General features: G+C 64.0%; 1 protein-coding gene across 1 annotated transcript in view; it reads right to left on the minus strand.

Moving 5' to 3' along the window:
* Positions 1-302: 302 nt before the first annotated feature.
* CCDC187 (coiled-coil domain containing 187) overlaps positions 303-19,528 on the minus strand; it is a 33,955-nt gene continuing 14,729 nt past the window's right edge. The window contains exons 10-21 of the mRNA XM_078061308.1: positions 14,917-14,981; positions 14,556-14,669; positions 13,195-13,534; positions 10,808-10,893; positions 10,020-10,147; positions 8,985-9,072; positions 7,618-7,764; positions 6,606-6,742; positions 3,979-4,142; positions 3,476-3,609; positions 3,028-3,139; positions 303-2,068 (exon numbers count right to left, since the gene is read on the minus strand). Of these exons, the coding sequence (XP_077917434.1) occupies positions 303-2,068; positions 3,028-3,139; positions 3,476-3,609; positions 3,979-4,142; positions 6,606-6,742; positions 7,618-7,764; positions 8,985-9,072; positions 10,020-10,147; positions 10,808-10,893; positions 13,195-13,534; positions 14,556-14,669; positions 14,917-14,981 (3,281 nt within the window). The remainder of the gene's footprint in view (positions 2,069-3,027; positions 3,140-3,475; positions 3,610-3,978; positions 4,143-6,605; positions 6,743-7,617; positions 7,765-8,984; positions 9,073-10,019; positions 10,148-10,807; positions 10,894-13,194; positions 13,535-14,555; positions 14,670-14,916; positions 14,982-19,528) is intronic.

The raw sequence follows: 19,528 nt of genomic DNA on the forward strand, positions 1-19,528 counted from the left end.
CCAGAAGAATGCAGAGCCCACTGCACTTGACGTCACGCCAGCGCCTGGTCCTCGGCCTACCGTCGGGTGACCACCCTCACGGCCAGCGGCAGGTGGCTATTCTGAATGGCGGCTCTGCCCTCGGGGGTCCAGGCTTCCAGAGCCTCCCGCGTGTGCCAGCACACGCAAGCACACGCAGGCACAATGACACAGCAACGTCACAGGGGTCTGTGTGTCACCGCGGGCCCTGCACTGTCTCCTCAGGAGTCTCATCTGTCTCGGGGACATGCCGGGTCAGCCTCGGGGACACGCCAGGTCTTCCATTAGCGGGCCGCTGGCTGGGCCATCTCCGAGAGCACAGCCAGCGAGTCGCACAGGATCCTTCTGGTGAGCTGGCTGGAGACCAAATCTACCACCTCAGCTCTCTCCATGCCGGGTGCGTCCACCCAGCGGCCTGCGCCCAAAGCAGGAGCCGGGTCGCCCTGCCCGGTGCCAGACAGCCCCGTACCTCCAGCCTCCAACACTGGCAGACCCTCCCCGGCCTCGGAGGCCACTCTGGATGGGCTTGGGGGCTGCACTGGCAGCCTTGGGAGCCCCCCCACGGCATCACCTGCCCCCACACACAAGGGCGACCCTAGCCAGCGAGCTGGCTCAGACCACTGGCTGCCCACAGCCTGGGCTCCCCCATCACAACACGATTCACCCAATTTGTCCCTAAGGCTTCCACCCTGTCTGCCCACCTCCAGGCAGAGCCCTGATTCCTGGGGCCCCGGGGACAGCGGCTCAGGCAGGCCCTCCTCAGACAAGGAGGGCAACTCCCCAGTTTTGATGGAGGCATCCTCCCCGGGGGAGCCCAGCGAGCCCCCAGGAGACATGGCATCTTCAGGTGGGGGAGGGAAGTCTTCTGAGTGGAGGCTGGTGGCGTTGGCCTCCCTCTCTGCTGGGAGGGTAGGAGGCAGAGGAGGGAGGCTGGCATCCCTGTGGGTGGAGGATGGAAGGTCAGCACTGCCGTAGGACAGCACGTCGTCCACGGGGGACAGGATCTCAGGCAAGACCCCACTGGCCAGGGTGGAGCAGGCTTCCTCTGGGGCAGGGGAGTCAGGGGAGTCTCCCTTCCCCCTACACCCAGGCGCCCAGCCCTCGGGTGTCCGGGCTACCAGACCGCCAGCGTCCCTAGGAGGAGCCCTCAGGTTCACGGGGACTTCATGCTCAGACCAGGCCTGTTGGGGTTTCCCGTCATTGGATAGTCTCAGGTCAGCGTCCCCGGGCCCCTGTGGGCAGCCATCTGAGGCCTGCAGAGGCCCAGTGTCTCCTCCTTCACCAAAATCCACCGCTTCGGATGCCAAGGACCCCGAGGGAGAGGAAAGGGGCAGGTCTAAGTCACTGGAGGAAGATTTGGATGGGAGTGCCATGCAGGCAGCCTCCCGTGACACCTGTTTGGCTCTTCCTGTATTTAATCCACTGATCAGGCTCCCACTGGTTCCAGAAGCTTCCTGCCCCTCCCCAAGGCCCAAGGAAGGAGGTGCAGAGCAGGGCGCCCCGCCACTTTCCAGGTGGGATGAGCCTCCCGCAGGGGAGGAGCGCCCCGAGGCGGGCTCAGCACCAGTGCCCGGCTCCAGCAGGTTCTCCTCGTCCCAGAGCTCGCTGGACGCCTCTGACAGCTCTGACCCTGACCTCGAAGAGGGGGCATCTGGGAGAGGCAGCAGCCAGCCTGCCTGCTGGGGGCCTCTGCCTGGCTCTGGGCCTCCTGCGTCCACGGGGGAGCCGCGCCGGGGACCGGCCCCGCTGCCCTCCACCCTCTCCCGGGCCACCTGCCCCCCGCCGCAGTGGAGCCCCCAGGAGTCCTGAGGAGAGAACTCCCCAGACCAGCCAGGGTCTGCGTCGGGGGGGTCCCCAGCTTCCCAGTCTGACAGGGAAAGCTGCACCAGAGTGGCGGACACCTTCTGAAACTCCTGAAGAGAGCGGCAGGACGGCCCACTCACAGAGGAGGAGGCACGGGACCCCGAGCAGCTCCGGGGAGCGGACTCAGACTCAGACTCGGGGCCCAGCTCCAGGGGGCTGCCCGCACGTGGGCTGGGTGGCGCGGGAGCTGCAGAGAGAGGGGGTTTGGGGGTGAGGCCCACAGTCCTCACACTCTGTCACCCCTGCGGCGAGGGCCAAGCGGCAGCCCACACCCCATGGCCCCTAAGCCAGGGGCCCAAAACCAGAAAAGCCCAGACAGGTGGAAGAAATGCCCACAGCGTCAGCGTGGCTGAGCCCCCGACTACACTCAGCACCACACGGAAGGGAATCACGTCTGGGCATGTCCAGCCTCAGAGCTGCCGCTGCCCGCAGAGACTGAGAGGCTGGCCCTGACCGAGGAGCCAGTCTCGGATGACCCTTAAGTGAGGATTTGTTGTTCCTTGTGCAAGGCGGGGCCTTTGGGGGGGGGGATCACCTGGAGCAGCGGTCAGCGGGGCGGCTTCCGGCCGAGAGAAGGGGTCGCAGGGGTCCTCCTGCCAACAGCTCTCTATCCTGTAGGCATATTTATGGGCATGTCCCGGGGGCTCCCCGGAGAGGGCCCCATCCCCCCAGCCTCCTTCTCACAGCTCAGGGCCTCTGCATGGCCTTCAACTACCTCATTAGCTTGACAACCGGCCTGCCAGGCATCTGCCCCACTAGGGAAGGACCGCCAGAGCACAGGACTCCCCGGGTGGAGGCAAGGGGCCCTGTGTTTAGGGGTTCTGGCCTCAGTCCCTGCTGGATCAGGTCTCTGGGGGTGTTGCCATCTGAGAGGCTCGGAGGCTCAGAGGCCCTGGAAGGGCCCCTCCTGCTGCCCCCACCCCTGGGTCTTGGGCCAATTCACCAGGTGACATCTTTGTTTCCACAGAGGGAGTCAGACTCAGGAGGGCATGGGGAGGGCTAGGGGTGCACAGGGGGCCCAGGCCAGGACAAGGGGTGCCAGGAGGGAGTGAGGATCTCTCCGGGAGAGGACAGGCATCTCCATGTCCCAGAGCCCTGACTCCTGCCCAAGGGTCCCGCCGGCCCAGGCAGCCCTCCAAACCTCACACCTCTGTTCCCCTGACGGCCAGTTTTCCATCTGCTGGACCTCCTCCCTGGGGCTGTTGGCAAAATCCAGCCCCAATTCCGACCCTGCTGGGCTCATGCTGCCTTCAGCCACCTGCTGGAAATGTGTTGGAAGACCACAGCCGGGTTGTGGCGTCGGTACGTGGATAAAGCTGCTGTGCTCCCGTGACTCCAGTAAGGAACAAAGACCATCCCCTTAAAGACGGCCCTGGAGACCCCCTCTTACCAGATTACCCGCCCCCTGTGGACTCCAAAGACCCCTCAACGGACGAATCCACCTGGGAAGGGCCAAACAGGCCCCATCCCATCCAAACCCTCATCTGGTGGACAGGGTGACACCCCCCATCCAAAGCCACATGGTAGAACCCAACAAAGCAAGGCCAGGCCTCCACTCTGCCTGCAGAGGGTGCAGGGCCAAGCCTCGACTCACGCTGGCTTCCGGGGGGCTGCAGGGACCCCCTCTGCCCAGGGAGTGCCGGCCCTGGAGTTTCTGTGCACGGCTTTCCATCAGAGGCCGGGTCTTCTCCTCCGAGGACAAGGGCTGGGGGTTGGGCTGGGGGTCTCCTGTGAGGCAAAGGGACCGTGAGCATTGCCGGGCACGGGCCACAGGACGTGGACGACACAGTGTCCAGGAATTCTGAAGCCACGTGAAACACTCAGCCTCGGGAAACGGGCCCACCACCTGAACTGGCCCCCGTATAGAGAGGGGGAGACTGAGGACAGGGAGGAGCACCCCTCGCTGGACCACCCACACTGCCCAGACAGGCCCACTGAACCCAGACATGGAGGAAGAGGTGGGGGACGGCCCGGTCGCACTGCTCGGGCGAGGCTCACCAGGATGCAGGTCTTTCTGACCTCAACCCGGTGCTGCCCCAAGTGGCCAGGGCCCACTGACAGGATGACCCTTGGTCCTCGGCTGCCTTGCCTGGTTACCTTGGCTCACAGGGCTCTGGCTCTCCGCCAGCCAGCCCCCAGCGTCAGGCCAGCTGCGGGCCACAGGCGTGTCCTCTCCACACACCGGCTTTGGAAGCAGCCGGGGACTATCTGTGGCTGAAGTGGCCTGGGGCGGGGTCCCGTCCTCCTGCCCGGTGGGGAGGCTGCAAGGCAGTGAGTGCAGAGGGCCTGTGACCGTCTGTCTGGGCTGTGCCCTCCCCGGGTGACGAGCCCTGACCAGGACACTCCCCGAGGGGGACAGCATGCGTCCAGGGCATAGCTGTGGACGGTGGTCGAGTTGGCAGCGCGCGGGTAAGGGAAAACAGGGCCTGGGCCCTGCCCAGCAGGCACCTTCCCAAGCGGGGGCTGTTGCCCCCAGATGGGGCCATTGCTGGGGGCTGACAGAGCACAGGCACAGGGCTGGGGCATGGCGGGGGGAGGCGTCTGTCCCCCAGCACAGGGTGTTCTGTCAAGATTTCTGCATGGAGACCGGCCACTGGGCCAACCTGAGCTCTGGGATGCCCAGCAGGTCGGAGGCCTGGACGCCACACGCCCAGACCCACTGCCATGCTCTGGGCACACGGACCGGCATCAAGAACCCCCCTCCCCCATCATCACAGCCTCAAGGAGGCAGCTGGGGGGCAAGGCTGCCGGGTCTCCTGACCCCTGGACTGAAGGTCAGTGTGGTGCGGAGGCCTGCTGGGACACGGCCGCCGCTCTCTGGCTTGCCTTGCTTCTGTTCACTACAACTGGGCAGAGCAGGCTGCCCCCCAGGGTGGCCCAAGCGTCTCCCCCGAGGCGGTCACACCCACATCGGGAGTGTGAACAGGGAGTGGGGTCATAGGGCCATCCCTAGTGCCTGTAATCTTGAGCCTTTTTGAAGGAGGAGACAACTCAGGGGCTGGAGCTCTGACTCTGGGGCAAGGCCTGGGAGGCAGCTGTCCACACCAGGGTGTCCCAGACGCAGGCCCCTGCCTGGCCCCAGGAGCAAGGACGCAGAGGACGGAGCAAGGGGGCTGCTGCACCTAAGCCCATCACCCACCCCTCAGTGCCGCCTCGGGAGCAGGACAGGCTAAATAACCCGGAATGGGAGCCCCCTTGCCCGTTAAAAGGCTCATCGTCCCTCCCACCCCCTCCCCACACCCAGGGTCTCGGGCCAGGAGCCCTGGGGGGCGCTGAGTGCGGGGAGTGGCCCACGGGCACTAGCTCAAGGATGCACCTGGGCCCTGACCCACTCCGAGCTCTGCTGAGCTCCCCTTGTCGGAGCAAAAGAATAAAGTACCTCTGTTCTCTGCGTGGTGTGACCTCCAGCAAAAAGTCAAACATCTCTCTCAGTGAGGGAGGGAGTGGTTATGAAAAATCCGAAATTTTTCCTTCTTTGTACCCAGCTTCTCTGTTCCCTAACCCTCCAACAGTGACTATTGCCTCACTGGTGTGATGAGAAAAGCAAAGGAGGCCTCGCCCCCTAGGAGGACGGCTGGCTCCCACGGGGGCCCAGGCCTGCCCCCTGCCTGCGCTCACGGCCCCGCCCACACAGCCTTCCCAACGAGCCCCGGCTACCGGGAGGGTGCAGTCAGCCTGGAAGCCTCTTCAGAGATCCCCGGGCCTGGCAATCCATAGCAACGTGAAGGGTAGATCAGTCCATGCTGAGACTGATTTGAGATGGGCTCTCACAGGGAAGCCAAGTGGGGCTCATGGCTGGGCAGCTGAGTGGGCCATGACCCCCTTGTGCGGTGGAGGCCTACAAAGGTTCCCGCCATGCGGGAAGAGGGCTGCCGGAGGCGCCGGGGCTCCCACAGGCAGGCAGGGGTCCCTGTGAAGGCCGCTCCTGGCGGGGGGCGGTGAGCCCCTCCCGGCGTGGGGGCTGCCTCCTGCGTCCTCACCCCCAGACTGCTGTGATTAGTCTGGCTGGTGGGCCGACAGCCCTGGGCCATTTTATTTAAGACAGAAGGGAAGGAGGCGTTCCCAGTGTAGGGATGGATGACACTCCTGATGGGAAAAGTAGCTCCCTCTCCCCCACAGCAGGGCTCTGTGTCAGGTGGCACCGGGCATCGGTCGCCCCCGCCGCCCCCTCGGTGACTCAGCCTGGGCAGGGCCCCTCTCGTCGGCCAGGAGAGGCCCTTTTGCTGCAGAACGAAGCCAGCGGCCACGTGGCCAGCCTGTGAGAGAAGGCTCAGCCGCCTCAGTGGGCAGGACAGCCCCACGCCGGCCTCGGAGGGGCTCCTGGCAGCTGGGGGGGCCACACTGCCCCCGAGCAAGGCCCGTCTACTTGCTTTGTCTCGCTGCTCCCCGCATAGCCCGGGGATGGTGGCAGCCCTGTCTCCGTTCACAGATGAGGAAGCGGGCTCAGGAAGGGAGGGCACCCCAGGGCCACACCGTAGCCAGCAGCCCCGCTAGGAACGAGCCAGCGCTGTGTTCCTCCCGCTGGGCCAGGGCCACTCTGGCCTCTGCCCACATCCCCATGGGCCAGCTAGCGGGAGCAGGGCCCCCTCGGGGTCCCCAGGGCCGCCCTCCCCTCAGCAGGGCTGAGAGGTGCAGGGCCCAGCAGCCATGAGCACAGGGGCCACTCAGCACGGGAAAGGCTTTTAATGGTGAGCATGGGGCCAGGACTGCCGGTGACAACTCACTGTTGGGCGCCTGGGCTCTCAGGGCTTCTCCAGGGGTTGGGGCTGGTGGGGCTGCCAGGCCCATGTGGTGTGGAGGGCCATGAGGAGCCCTGTGCCGGCCCCTCCGTCTGAGCGGGCTTGACTTCGGGGCCAGACCTCTGAGAAACAGCACAGGGAGCCGTGTGACACCCGCCTGTCTCACCTGCTCTCAGGCAAAGCAGGGGCAGGCTTCACGTGGCGAGGCCGCTGGGCGCCCGGTGTCTGGTGCTGAAGCAGGTGCTCTCATCAGCTCAGACAGGTGCTTCTACCCTCCCAGCAGCCCTGCGTCCTGTGCTAATCACCCCCAGACAGGGGCAGACATAAGGCCCAGGGCTGGGGATTCCTTGCCCGAGGCTGCCCCGGGTCACCTGTCCTGCAGGTCGGCCTGGGGCGGGGCGCACACCACCCGGCTGCTCATCCCGCAGTGTGACTGCTAACCCATAGAACCCAGTTCATTCCATCCTCACCCCACCAGGTGAGGCCATCAGCATCCCCATCTCGACACAGGAGACGTGCAGGCTGGGGACGGCTGCCCCGCTCCGTGTCTACACAGCCTCGTCCATGGGACAGCTGGTGGGGACGGGGATTTGGAGCAAGGACACCCCTGCTGCTTGGGGTTCCCCAAGGGGCTGCCCCCCTAGGAGCCCAGGCCACCCTTCCTTCTTGCCTCAGCCGCCACCAGCCCTGGCCCCATCCCCAGCTCTAGCCTAAGCCCCCCCTCCCCTGGGCTTCTCACCTCCACCCCCGGGCCTGGAGGGGTGGCTTCCCCTACCATGGGGGGTCTGGCTCCCCCTCCAGAGCCTGACGAGGGCTGCGGTATCCAGGAAACCTCCTTGGCCCCCGCAGGAGGTGGCCGCCCCTCCTGCCCTCCCGCTGCATCTCTCCCCAGGCCCTCCGCGCTCTGGGTCGCAGGCATATTGATGGGGGTCTTGCACTGTCCCACGGAGCAGCCAGGGGACAGGTGACAAGCCTCCAGCCCGGGGAGCGCGCCCACCTGAGGCGGCCTGGTCCGGGCCTCGAGCTCCCGCTGCAGGTGCATCAGGGCCGTCTGCAGGCAGAGGATGTCCCTCTGGTGCTGTAGGAGCAGCTTCCTCTCCTTGTGGGAGAACAGGTGAGTGTTCCGCAGCCATCGGATTTCTCTCTGAACCAGACAGAGGAGGCGTCAGCAAAACCCCCAACCCCGCACAAAGAGAGACCCACGTGATGAGCGGGAAAAAGGGGTGTCTGAGGGGGCAGCCCGGCTCCTGCGGGGCCTCCCTGAGCCCCTCCAGGTGCCCTCCTCATCCTGCTCCAGCAAGTTCGCCCCCCATGGGTTTGGCCAACAGGAGGCTTAGCAGGAGGTGGGAGGGAAGGTAGGGTGTTGTTCCCCGGGGCCCCCAGGGCTGGGGTGGGGCAGGCTGGTGGCACCTCTGCCCTCCCCCACTCAGCCCTCCTTCTCTCCGGGCTCTGGGCACTGCCCCCACCCCCTGGACTCATCCCTTCATTAAACTGTCCGCAGGTGTCCTCTGGTCCCTGCTTTGTCTCTGAAGGCACACCCCTCGGCAGAGCCACCTTGCCCGGAGCACATGCTCGGGTCTTTGCACACCCACCCTGGGAGGGGCAGCCTTTATAGGTCAGAAGAGGAAACTAAGGCTGGGCAGAGCTGGGCCCCCTGCTCAAGCCCCAGGGGTCAGGGGCTCAGACCACCCGGTTCACCACCTCATTGCCATGTGATAATGGAGCCCCTTCTCAGCCCCCTTCACAGCTCACGGCCATGATGTCACCCCATTTTTCTGTCTGGGTCTGCTCCCGTTGGCCCCTCTGCCTGGAATCCCCACATCCCCCACCCCACCTCCTTGGCCCATACAGGCCGTCTGGGGGGAGGGTTTCTGTCAACCCAGCCCCACCCCTCACTGCCCCTCTGCGGGTCCCTGAACAAGGCAAGCCCCCTACACTGAGCCTCAGTTTCTTCATCTGCATAAAGGGGGCTAACATGGGTCCCACCACACAGCGGCCCCTGGACACGGCTCGGAGCACCTAGTGAGCCCCTCTGTGGTCGTGCACACTGCCCCTGGCCAGTGCCGGCCACGCTGACGCTCCCGCAGCCCCCGCAGCAGACACTGCTGTCATTCTCCCGTTGGCGAGGCTCCAGGAGGCCACAGGGGGCAGGACGGCAGGGCCACACGGCATCCAGGCCACGCTGCCCCCTCTGGCCACTGGATGCTCCCCTTGCACCACGGGGTCCTGAGCCCCCTGGGAGGGTGGTGACGGCTGGGGAATTATCACGGTGTGGCGCAGAATGCTCACACACCAGCCAGGAGGGTGGCAGGACCAACTCGGTGCTGGTCGCCTGCCCACCCCTGGGGCTGCGCTGGCCCTTACCTGCTCCTGCTCAAGGCTGCTGAGGGCCTGCAGCTGCCTCTCCACCAAGGCTACCGGCGCCGTGGGGCTCCCCTTGCTGCCCAGACACCTGAGGGAGGAGGCAGGACCCACTGCTCACCTGGCATCCACAGGTGGGTGTGGAAAACTGCAGACACGGCCAGCCCCTGCCAGTCATGTGGACCTGGGATGGCCCCCGCCCACAGCCGGGACAGGCTGGGGGAACCCCGGGGGCCTGGAGGCCCGGCCCAGGCTGTCACTCTTCCCACCTACTCTTCATGACCACTTTCGGGCCTGACAGACTGAGGGAGGGCAGCGCCTTGCACTCTGGAGCCCCAGCCCACCCAGAGGGTCCTTTGGCGGGGACGGGGGGGCACCATGGAACCGCACACGCACAGCCTGGCACGCTCGCCAACTGTCGGGGAGGACCGTCGCTGGGGTATACTTTTTGGAAGCCAGTGAGGGACCATCAGGAAGCTCTCCATGCATCAAAAATCAGTGCATCAAAATGCATGCGACGGACACAGCCCGCCCCTCGCAGGCATTACTTTAAGGGGAGTCTCTCCGCCTGTTCAGCGTAAGGACGCAGAGCGGGAGGCGGCTGGGAGGCCCAGCCCGGGCCGGCTACGGGAGCTGGGCGGCCGGCCCGAGCGCGACACCCTGCGAGCTGTGGCTTTGGGCAGGAGCCCGCGGGGAGCTTTTCCTGACCCAGGGCGAACCTCAGGCTACAGAACAGCACTTGGGTGAACCCCCAATGCCGGTCAGCAGCCGTAAGCGTGTCTCCCTCAACGAGACTGCTAAACAGGCGGGGCTTCCCCGGGAGAGGCGGCACTGCGGGTGGTTTCAGTAAGTACGTATTTGTTCTTGGAGCTTCACTGCCTTAGCCAACTTCCCGCAAACACCCATCACTGCTGGGATCGGTACAGTCGGTTCCCCGCATCGCGGTCCGGCCTGGGGCTCGGGGGCGGGGCCCGAACAGGGGGCGGGGCCGGGACCGGGAGGCGGGGCCCGAGGGGGCGGAACCGCGCGTGCGCTCACGCTCGCTGCTGCTCCAACCAGGCCAGCTCGGCGCACATCTTCTCCTCCAGCGCTTTCTCGCGCAGGCGCAGCAGCGCAGTCTGGTGCTGCGCGCGCAGCTCCTCCTCCCGCAGGCTCAGCTCCAGCATCTGGAGCGTGAAGTGGCCCGGGGCTCCGGCGGCGTCGGCGCTCCAGGGACCCGCCAGGCTCCGCTGGGGCGGGGCACATCGAGCAGGCCACTCCTGGACCAGCTCTCTGGGTGGGAGCGGTGCCCAGCCCAGGGGTGGCCGCCGCCTCCAAGACGCCCTCCTGGACTGCCCCGCCTCACTCATTCCCCCCACCCCGTAGTGTCTCCTTTCCTGAGGCGGAGTACCCCCCTCCCGACTGTGTGCTCCCAAGGGCAGGGCGGGGTCCTGCTTGTCTTGGTCTCATGTCCAGCCCTGATCCAGGCTGAGCACTTGTTTGTGCCCAAGAGGGTTGGGGAAAGATGGCTGCCTGCCCTGAAATGCGCAGCCTGAAAGGTGGGGGCCAGCCTGCCTGAAGAACTTTGTTGAAACGCCTGCTCTCACCTACAGCCCCAGGCATGGGGAAGGGGCTCGGGCAGATGTCAGTGGGAAGGGTGGGTGATTCCTGTGGCAGGGAGTGCCTCCCCCAGCCCAGAATCTGCAGCAGAGACGCCCTGGGTGCAGGCTCTAGGAGACGTGGGCCTCAGCACCCAGCCCCTGATGGCCCAGGCAGTCAGCTGGAGGATTTGGGTCTGAAACATGCTGCCATGCCTCCCCTGGACCCCCTCCCCAGGGCACCTGTACCTGGTGGGTGGGGTTGACCCGAGGGTAGAGCCTGGCCAGGGGCAGCTGGGAGGGAGCTTGGTCTGGTCCCCCTTCCTGCCGGGGCTCTGAGGACAGAAAGCAGTTGGTGGTTGGGTCATGTGGGGGTTCCAGGGGCCTTTTCTCCAGGAGGGCCTCTCCAAGGTCGCATGTCTGGGGTATTTAATACCCCCCACATACACAGCTTCACACCAGATCTTCACAAGGCCACACCAGGGGAATTTCACCATCTCCTTTGTCCCGATGCAAGGTTGTGTATGAACCCACTGATCATACACAGGACAAGACCCAGGGTACAGGGGCCTCGGGGATGACTTAGTTCTGCTGCTTCACTTCCACAGAAGGAGAGACTGAGGCCCAGAGACAGAGAGTGACCCATCTGAGGTCTAGCACCAAGCAGGTGGGGTGACAGCAGAGCGCAAATTCCGGGCATGAGCAGCTCTCTTGCCACTGAGCACTGCTAGCTGTCCTTCAGTGCTGGGTGGGATGGAAAAAGGACTCTATAGTTTCAAAAAGTTCATTTGAGGACTTGTGCTTCCCACCAAGAGAGTAAAAGGGATTGGATTGTGGATTTATTGTCCCACTAAAAATAACTTTAAAATGCAACAAAACAAAAAAATGACACGTATATACACATATACATATATAAATGTTCACACACACATACGAAAGAACAATTTTCCAGACACTGGACATCAGGCAATATAGCCAGTGATCCCTGAGAGACAGAAAACAGGTGAGACCCCTGATTGTCACAGCTTACTGCCTTGAGAATGTTTTCTAGGCTGCGGTGCAGGGAGGGGAAACTGAGGCAGAGCCTCGCAGACCCCTCAAAGAGAGGAGATGGAGCTGGGAGTCTAGAGAGACCCAGGCAGCTAAAACTCATGGAAGAAGGACCAGAAAGGAGAGAGCCACACAGGGAGAATCTGGAGATTTGGAGTGTCCCCCACAAGCCTTCTGTGGGAACCACGTGAGGAAGCTACCCGTGCTGGGGAGAGAAGCATCAGGAAGGAGCAGAAGGCCCAGAGTTGCACCTGTCTCCACTAGCCAGGCTGGAAAACTTCATGATCCATGGGTCTTAGGGCAGAGTCCACAGAAGCTCCTGCCTTGGTCCCAGACTGAGCCCTGCTTCATAGCCACCTGGCAATTATCAAAGCAACACCTGGAAGGATCCAGCTGCATCCAAGTAACTGTTCCAGAACAAAGCTCACAACTGTTTGTGGGAGCACATAAATATAGCACCCAACAAGGTAAAGTTCAAAGTGTCCAGCAGGCATGTGAAGAAGCAAGAAAGCATGACCTATAACGAGAGTAATCAATCAGTGAAACCGACCCAGATAGTGGAATGAGCCAGAGAAGGACTTTAAAAGCTTTTATAACTATATTCCCTATGTTTACTAAGTTAAGTAGAATCAGGGATGATATAAAAAAGTGTCCAAATGGAACTTTTAGAGATGAAAACCCAAATGCTTGAGAAGAAAAAGCTACTGAGTGGGATTAGTGACAAATCGGACACCGCAGAGGAGAGGAGTAATGAACTTGAAGGCACGGCAGTAGGAACTCTCCAAAAGGAAACACGGAAGAAAAAAAGAAACACACAGAAAGAACTGAAGGTGGAAAAACATCCAGGCGAGTGGAGGCGAGGTGAGGACACAGAAGACATGGTGGCCGGACATTCCCCAACACGACGAATACGATGCACCCGCAGGTGCAAGGTTCACAACACACCCCGAGCACAAGAGACAGAAAGAGAAGCTACACCAAAACCCGTCATATCCAATAGCTCCAAAGCAGTAAGGAAGAGAAAGCGGGAAAAGCGGCCAGAGATAAAAAGCGCCTCCTGCGTGGGAGAAGAGTGACCCCAGGTTTCTCGTCGCAAACAGGGCAAGCCAGAAGACCGGGCAGCGCGTCAACCGGAAGGAAAAACATCCACCTGGAGTTCTATGTCCAGCAAAGGATATTTCAAAAACAAAGATGAAATGAGTTTGTCCTTAGGCTTTACAAAAGCTCAGAGAATGTGTCACCGGCACCACCAGAAGTGCTAACGGAGGTCCTTCAGGCAGAAGGACAGTGAAGCCAGAGACAGAATCGGGTCTACACCAACGAGATCGAGCACGGGAAATGGGGCTGTGCAGACACCTTCAGAGGGGACAGAGTGTTCCCAACAGTAAAGGAGACTCGTGAAGTTCCTGAACCGTGTAAGGTAGATGCCGACGGCAAGAACACAGAGCCCGGGAAAGGGAAGGAGAAGCACCGGGAGATCCTGTCCGCAGGAGGAGCGGAGGCATGTGGCTGAAAGCCGGGCCCCTCTGCCTGCCCCAGGCGCGGGGTCGGACGCCTGCCGTGTGCGTGGTTTTGAGGACTCTCACCTGCAGAAGTTGACTTGTCCTCCTGACTCTGCTGTCCTTCCTGGGCACCCTGGGAGGGTGCGGCAGCGTCTCTGCCCAGGGCTGGGTGTGATCTGTGGGGGGAGAGTGCTGGAGACAGCCCCAGCAGCACCAGCTGCCCGCGCCCATCCGAGGCGGCCGGCCCGCCCGCGGCTATGTTGGGAGGCCGTGGCCAGCCCCACCTGCGGCCGCACCTGGGTCTGGTGGTCGCGGTGTCCGGAGAGGTTGTCGGCTCCAGGACTCCACACACCCGTGGCCGCTCCGAAGCCGAAGCCGAAGCCGGTTCTGGCCTGGCCTGGGTGGAGGGTTTCTCCATAAGATGCTGCAAGAATAGGAAGGTGGGGTGTGTCGCGGAGGCCCCAACCTCAGAGGCCTCCTTTGTCCATCCTCCACATGGGGCTCATGGACCCCCCTGCCCCCCAGACCGGGTTGGACGTGGCAGCGTGGGGGAGGGCGGCAGGTGCCGAGCAGACGCAGAGCAAGGCCGGGGCTGGAGCACCCCAGACTTGGGGGATCAGACGGCGGGAGCCACAGCCCTGCACCCCAGCTGCGGCAGCTACAAGCACTCAGCGGGTGTGATGCTGGGAACGAGGAGGGGCAGGGGAGAGCTGGAACCCGGGCGGGTGTGCGTGCTGCCCGCACACACAGGCGCGTGTGTGTACCTGTGTGCGCATGCTCCCCGGGCTGGGGCGCCCTCCTGGGAATGCCTCCCCACTGTACTGTGAGTACCTCCCAACAGTCCCCCAGCCGAAGACACAGAGGAGGTTGACCACATCCAGCCAGATCCCAGAGGCCGGCCGCAGGGCCAGATGCCATCTGTACTCCCCGGAACCGCGAGCGCAGGGGGCTGGGCAGAGGTGGTTCGGAGACGTGGGGCCCCTGCCCCTCCGGGCAGACCTGCCAGGGCTGTTGAGCGCCCTGCACACATCAGCTCGTGAGCTCCAACAGAGGGCCCAAGACTCAGGTGCCGACACACCGGGACACAGGCTCAGGCGGTCATCTGTCCCCTCAGCCAGGTGCCCCAGGTTAGTAGTGGGCCAAAACGTCCTGCTTCTGCTTTAAACTGAGCGTCTGTGTGTGGCCCACTGAGCTGGCCTCTGGCAGGCAGCCATGCTGTCCACTTCCAGGCTCCGGCAGGGCCCACGGTTCAGGTGGCACTGTGTCCTCCGCAACCTCCCCAACTTGACCTTCCACAAAGGCACGCGGTCCCCACGCAGCCAGAGAGCCAAATCCACCCGGGAGGGCCCCGGGCTCGGGTGGGCAGGCGGGGTGGCACCGCCCCTTGGCCGGGAGTGGGGCATGCCTGGGAAGAGCCCTTGGGCCCTCGGGATGGGCCGGCTGACCTCCAGTTGGTGCTTGAAGAGCAGCTGGTCCAGGGCCTTCTGCGTCTCCCAGACCTCCAGCTCTGCCCGCTGCCGCAGAAGGGTCAGCACCCGTTCCTGCTTCTCCTGGTCCAGCTGCAGGGAGGGCCCAAGCCTCAGGATTCCTGGGGGGGCCCACACGGCTGCCCCATGGCTCCCAAAAGCCCTGAGCCCCAGAGGGCAGGTGGTGCCCCACTTCTCGGAGGGATGCCCCCAAAGCCCCCCACTCAGGCCTCTCTGCTCAGCCTCTGGGGGGCGAGGGCTGCTCCCCGCTCACCCCAGCCAGGCAGGCCTACCGGGGACACAGCTGTCATCAGCCCGATAGGATGGGGGCAGGACACACCTGCAGGGACTTGAGAAAGCTTGGGGACTTCCGGGGGACGTTGGCAAGGTGCCCGGAGCGCTGACCTGCAGGAGCCAGAGAAGGGGCAGCTGAGCGGCCTCAGCCCTCGGCCTGCAGGAGGGCAGGCGCCCGACTCCCAGCACGGCATCCAGGGAGGGCAGACGGGTGCAGCCTACGGCAGGGGGAGGCAGCCGGCTGCTGGGACTGCTCCACCTCAGCTCGGGGTTCGTGCCGCCTGACCCTCGGCCACACTCCCCCAGGAGCGACGCCTGAGTCTGCAGAGACAGCGGGAGCCAAGCAGACAGACCTCCCCGGGTGACCTGGAACAAATCACTAGCCCTTCAGAGCCTCGGTGGGAAAACGAGGTGCCCCCCCGCCCCCACCGGCGGTGAGAAGCCCGAGCACATGCGGGACGGACGGACGGACGGCAGCTGCTGCCGTGGAGTCAGGGTCACAGCTGGGCAGGTCCCCAGGCATCCCTGGGATTTCTGGGGCTGCTCCAGAGAATGAGCACGGAAACCTCAGCCTCCCCGCCTGGGTCAGGGAGTCCCCCAGGGCAGTGGAGGGGCCAGCTCGGGCTCTGCACACCATTGGTGCTCTGGGCCCCTCTGCGGCTGCCTCCATGGTCGGAGGGGTGGCTGGCTGCACCCTCCTTGGCCCGCCTCCCATCTTCTGGGCCTGGGCCTGGTGGGGGTGGGCAGAGGAGGGCGTGTGGGCTCCCTCCTGGGGCTGGTGCCCTCCTGGTGGCTCTTGGATGACCGTCGTGGCTGGCCAGTGTGCAGGGAGAATGCCGTCCCCTGGATGGTGCTCCTCGTCCAGAGCAGAGCGGCCCGGCTTTCCATGGCTCCAGCGGGAGCGGCTGTGGACCTCAGCGAAACCAGCCCCAGGGCATTTGCATGGCACTGAGAAAACTCTGAAGCACCAAGGCGGGGGGAGAAGCAGAGGCTCCGGCCACCTGACGTGTGCTGAGCATGGGGCAGCCCTTCCGTCCCGCCTCCACGGGGAATGGAGACCCACTGGGGAGAACAGCTTGAAGTGTCTCTTCTGAGCTGAAGTTCCCTCGAGAAGGAAACATCCTCCTCTGCTTTTGTTTTGTGGCCACGGAGAGAAGCTGGAGCCAGAGAAGATGCCCAGGAACCCCCAGGCCCCGCCAGCCTGAGCGCCCGCGGACCGTCCTGCGGGCACCCGGGAGGCTCGAAGGCTGGGGGAGGGGTGTTCCTCATCATCTCTGGCCCCACACGTCAGCACCCCAGACGGTCACCATGGAGACACGGGCTCCGTGGCCCTGAGCTCCGAGCTGTCCCCGAGGCGGGCATGTCACGACAAGCGTGTTCTCAGTTATGAGGCTGAGCTCGGGGAATCAGGGCCTGAGGCCGGAAGGAGCTGACAGGACACCGCGCCCTGGGTGGGAGCGCCCCCGGCCCGGAGCTAAAGTCTCCCTGTCTGGCCCGACCGCCGGCCACCACGAGCACCACTGACATTAAATGAAAAGGAACTAAACCTAACACGCCCCCCTTCGGTCCTGCTGGCCCTGTTTCCCTGGCTAGACAGCCACCATGGCTGACGGCTACCATACTGGATAGCCCAGAATCTAGAACTTTCCCCTCCTTCCAGAAGGTTCCACCAGACAACGTTGTCTCGAAAGTAAGTACTATCGGGTGACGCTGGTCTAGACGTTTGTCTACTGGACAGCGCTGCCCCCAGCAGGAAAAACTGGGTCTAAACCCCTGTTCTGCCACCGATTGGCTCAAGGTGATGGTGCCTCTTTGAACACCAGGCTCCTCCATAAGCAGGGGCGTGAGGATGGGACCCCCCCAGGTCGCTGAGACCGGCGAGAGCCACGTGTGCGCACAGTGCCTGGCCCCGGCACTCAGGACGCTCAGGAGTGCTTCTCCTCCAGAGCAGAACGGCCCGGCTTTCCATGGATCGAGCAGCTGGCTCACTCACACTCTTGGCAAACATTTCCCAGGCACACGCACGTGGTGGGCCGCGGCTGGAACTGCAGTGAGAGCCAGACCCTCAGGTGCTCACGGCCCACAGAGCAAGCTACGACCGGGTGAGCGGCAGGACCTGGCCCAACCCAAGTGTTATCTGGGAGGCTTCCTGGAGGAGGTGTCGGATGCAAGCCCCGCACACGCACTCTGGGTGTGCTCGTTGCTTGGTCTCTGGCTACCTGAGATCCTGCTCTCAGCCACTCTAGGCGGGGGCAGCTCAGATTTCAAATGGGTCCTGGGGGCTGCCTGCAGCCTCTGGGTAAAGAGATCCTGCCAGAGAATTTCAGCACAGAGATAGGCCCTGCCCCACTGACAGTGTAAGGAGGGACGCGGGAGGGACCAAGAAGCTGGGGTGAGCCTCCACCCCGTCGTCCATCCTGCTCCTGCCCTCCTGGAGAGACAGCCTGGAGGCCGAGCCAGGGAGAGGAGCAGGTTTCTCCGGAAGGCTCAGGTTCAGCCTGTGGAAGCTGCCGGGTCCCCTGGCCAACAGCTCCTCCTAGACCAGACTCCGAGGCTCCCGGAGGGCTGTTCATGGACATGGCACGGGGCAGGGGACTGGGACAGCTCTGCCCTGTCTCCTTTCTCTGGAAGGCATGGCCAGTGTGGGTGGGAGCCCTCAGGACCCCGAGGCCCCACAGCAGGTGGCGTGGGGCCCCCTTTAACTCTGCCCAGTGCCTCGCCCAGCTGAGAGGGGCCTGCGGGGAGGGGCAGCTCTGCAGGAGGGCCTGTCCTTGCCCTGGAGCCCAGGCGACCCACTGACCACCGCCCCCCTGAATGAGTCCATGGGGAAGCTCACCCCTGGTTGTGGGAGTCCACAATGCAGGTATTTTGTCCTTCCAACCAGTGACTGATGGTTTTCCCCTTGGGATGCAGAGAGGGTCCCCTTCTCTGCCCTAGCTCCGCTCTCATGCCCCTCCCCGTGGGCTCCAGGCAGGGCAGCCTGCCCCCCGCAGATGTCGACCCCCCACATGGGCAGACGCCGCGCAGGGAGTGCAAGTGGGGGGGGGGTGCACGTGCGCCGGGCGTCCCAGGAGGGCCGGAGGGCCGGGGCACTGCTAACCAGCAGCAGTAAAAGTTGAGAGCCCCGCAGTGGCTGTCCTCAGAGACACATGCCTTCTGCCTCAACTCCGAGCTTCACGTCACCCCATTTGACAGTCGAGAGGCGGGGGCCACCTGTGTTCTCCCAGCTTTCGGGAACATAAATCTGTGCCCAGGTTCCTGGGAGCCAGGACCCCAGGTGTGGAGGTGATGGACGGGGGGCCATCTCCACTGTTCCCTGAAGCCAGTCCCTCCGGGGTCCTCACCCCAACCTCACTGCAGGGACGGCAGCGCTCACTCCTGCCGGAGCCTCTCAGGGGGCCTCTGGTGCCGGGGCCCCCACTGCGGACGTCCCTCCCAAGAGCAAGGAGCCACTCCGGCTGCTCGGCCCTGCAGGCATGGTAAATGGGGCCAAGGACTAAAGAGAGGGCTGCCCACTCTGGAGGGAAGGCCAGAGCCTGGCCCCCTTTGCAGGATCCTGGCCAGGAGGCAGCCACCCCCAGGCGACTAGGACTCACTCTTGATCCTCACAGCGGCCAGCCATCCCCCGGCTCAGCCAGCCTTCCAGAAGGGCAGCAGGGGGTGGACAGAGTGCTGGCAACTGCGTCCAAGCCCTAATCCCGCTCATCCCTGGGTGCCCCTGGGCCTCCCACTGCCCCTCTCTGGGCCGCACTTTCTGGGACTGGAAACACGGTAGAAACCTCTACCCGGAAGCTGGTCACGTATCCTTGTCACTTATCGCTCGGAACCTGACATGCTGTGTGTCCTGCCTTGAGCATCTTCTGTTGCCTCCCCCACTAAAAGCAGGTGCCTCCAGGGCTGGGCCTGATCTCGGGCACCAGGCGCAGCAGGTGCTCAGTGGATACAAGTTGGAAGAGCAGGAAGAGGAGCAAATAAATGAATTAGCAGGCTGCTGAGGCTCCTGGTGCCTCGTGAGATGGGGAGACGCGGGGCCAGGTGTGAGGCTCCCCAGCAGCCCCCACCACAGGCTGGAGAGTCCCCCAGAGCACGAGGCAGGGGAGGTGGGAGAGACTGGTCATGGGATGAGGATGGCACAGACCCCCCCACCCCCAGGGGGCCGCCTTCTACACACATCCCCAGCCGCTGTGCCAGGACCCTCCGGCTGCCCCTCCCTGAGTGGAGCACCCCCACAGCCCACCCATCCCCTCGGCGCACCAGGCAGGGCACCGCCCCATGCACCCCTGCACCCCCCCCCCCGCACCAGCCCAGTGGTCCTGAGCAAGTCTCCTCATCTGAAACCCAGGACAAAACCCTTCAGAAGCAAAAGGAAAGGCAGAAGCCTGGGCCCGCGGGTGCTCGAGGAAGAGGTCCGGGAGCAGGGCCTCCAACGGCCCCCACTGGACCAAGTATCGGTCACAACAGAGGCATGGCAAGAGCACATAGCAAGCGGCTGGGTCCCGAAAACCTCCAAAAAACTTTAATACTGATGCATGGACGCTCTCCACATAGAAAAGGATCTCTCTACACCCGCAGGACCGCGCGGGAGCATCAGGCAGTGGAGGGGGTCCCCAGCGGACCTCCCCGGCCACCCGGCCAGCCAGCCCAGGGCCCGTCCGCAG

The sequence above is a fragment of the Halichoerus grypus genome, chromosome 14 (assembly GCF_964656455.1).
Source record: "Halichoerus grypus chromosome 14, mHalGry1.hap1.1, whole genome shotgun sequence".
Taxonomy (NCBI): Eukaryota; Metazoa; Chordata; class Mammalia; order Carnivora; family Phocidae; genus Halichoerus; species Halichoerus grypus.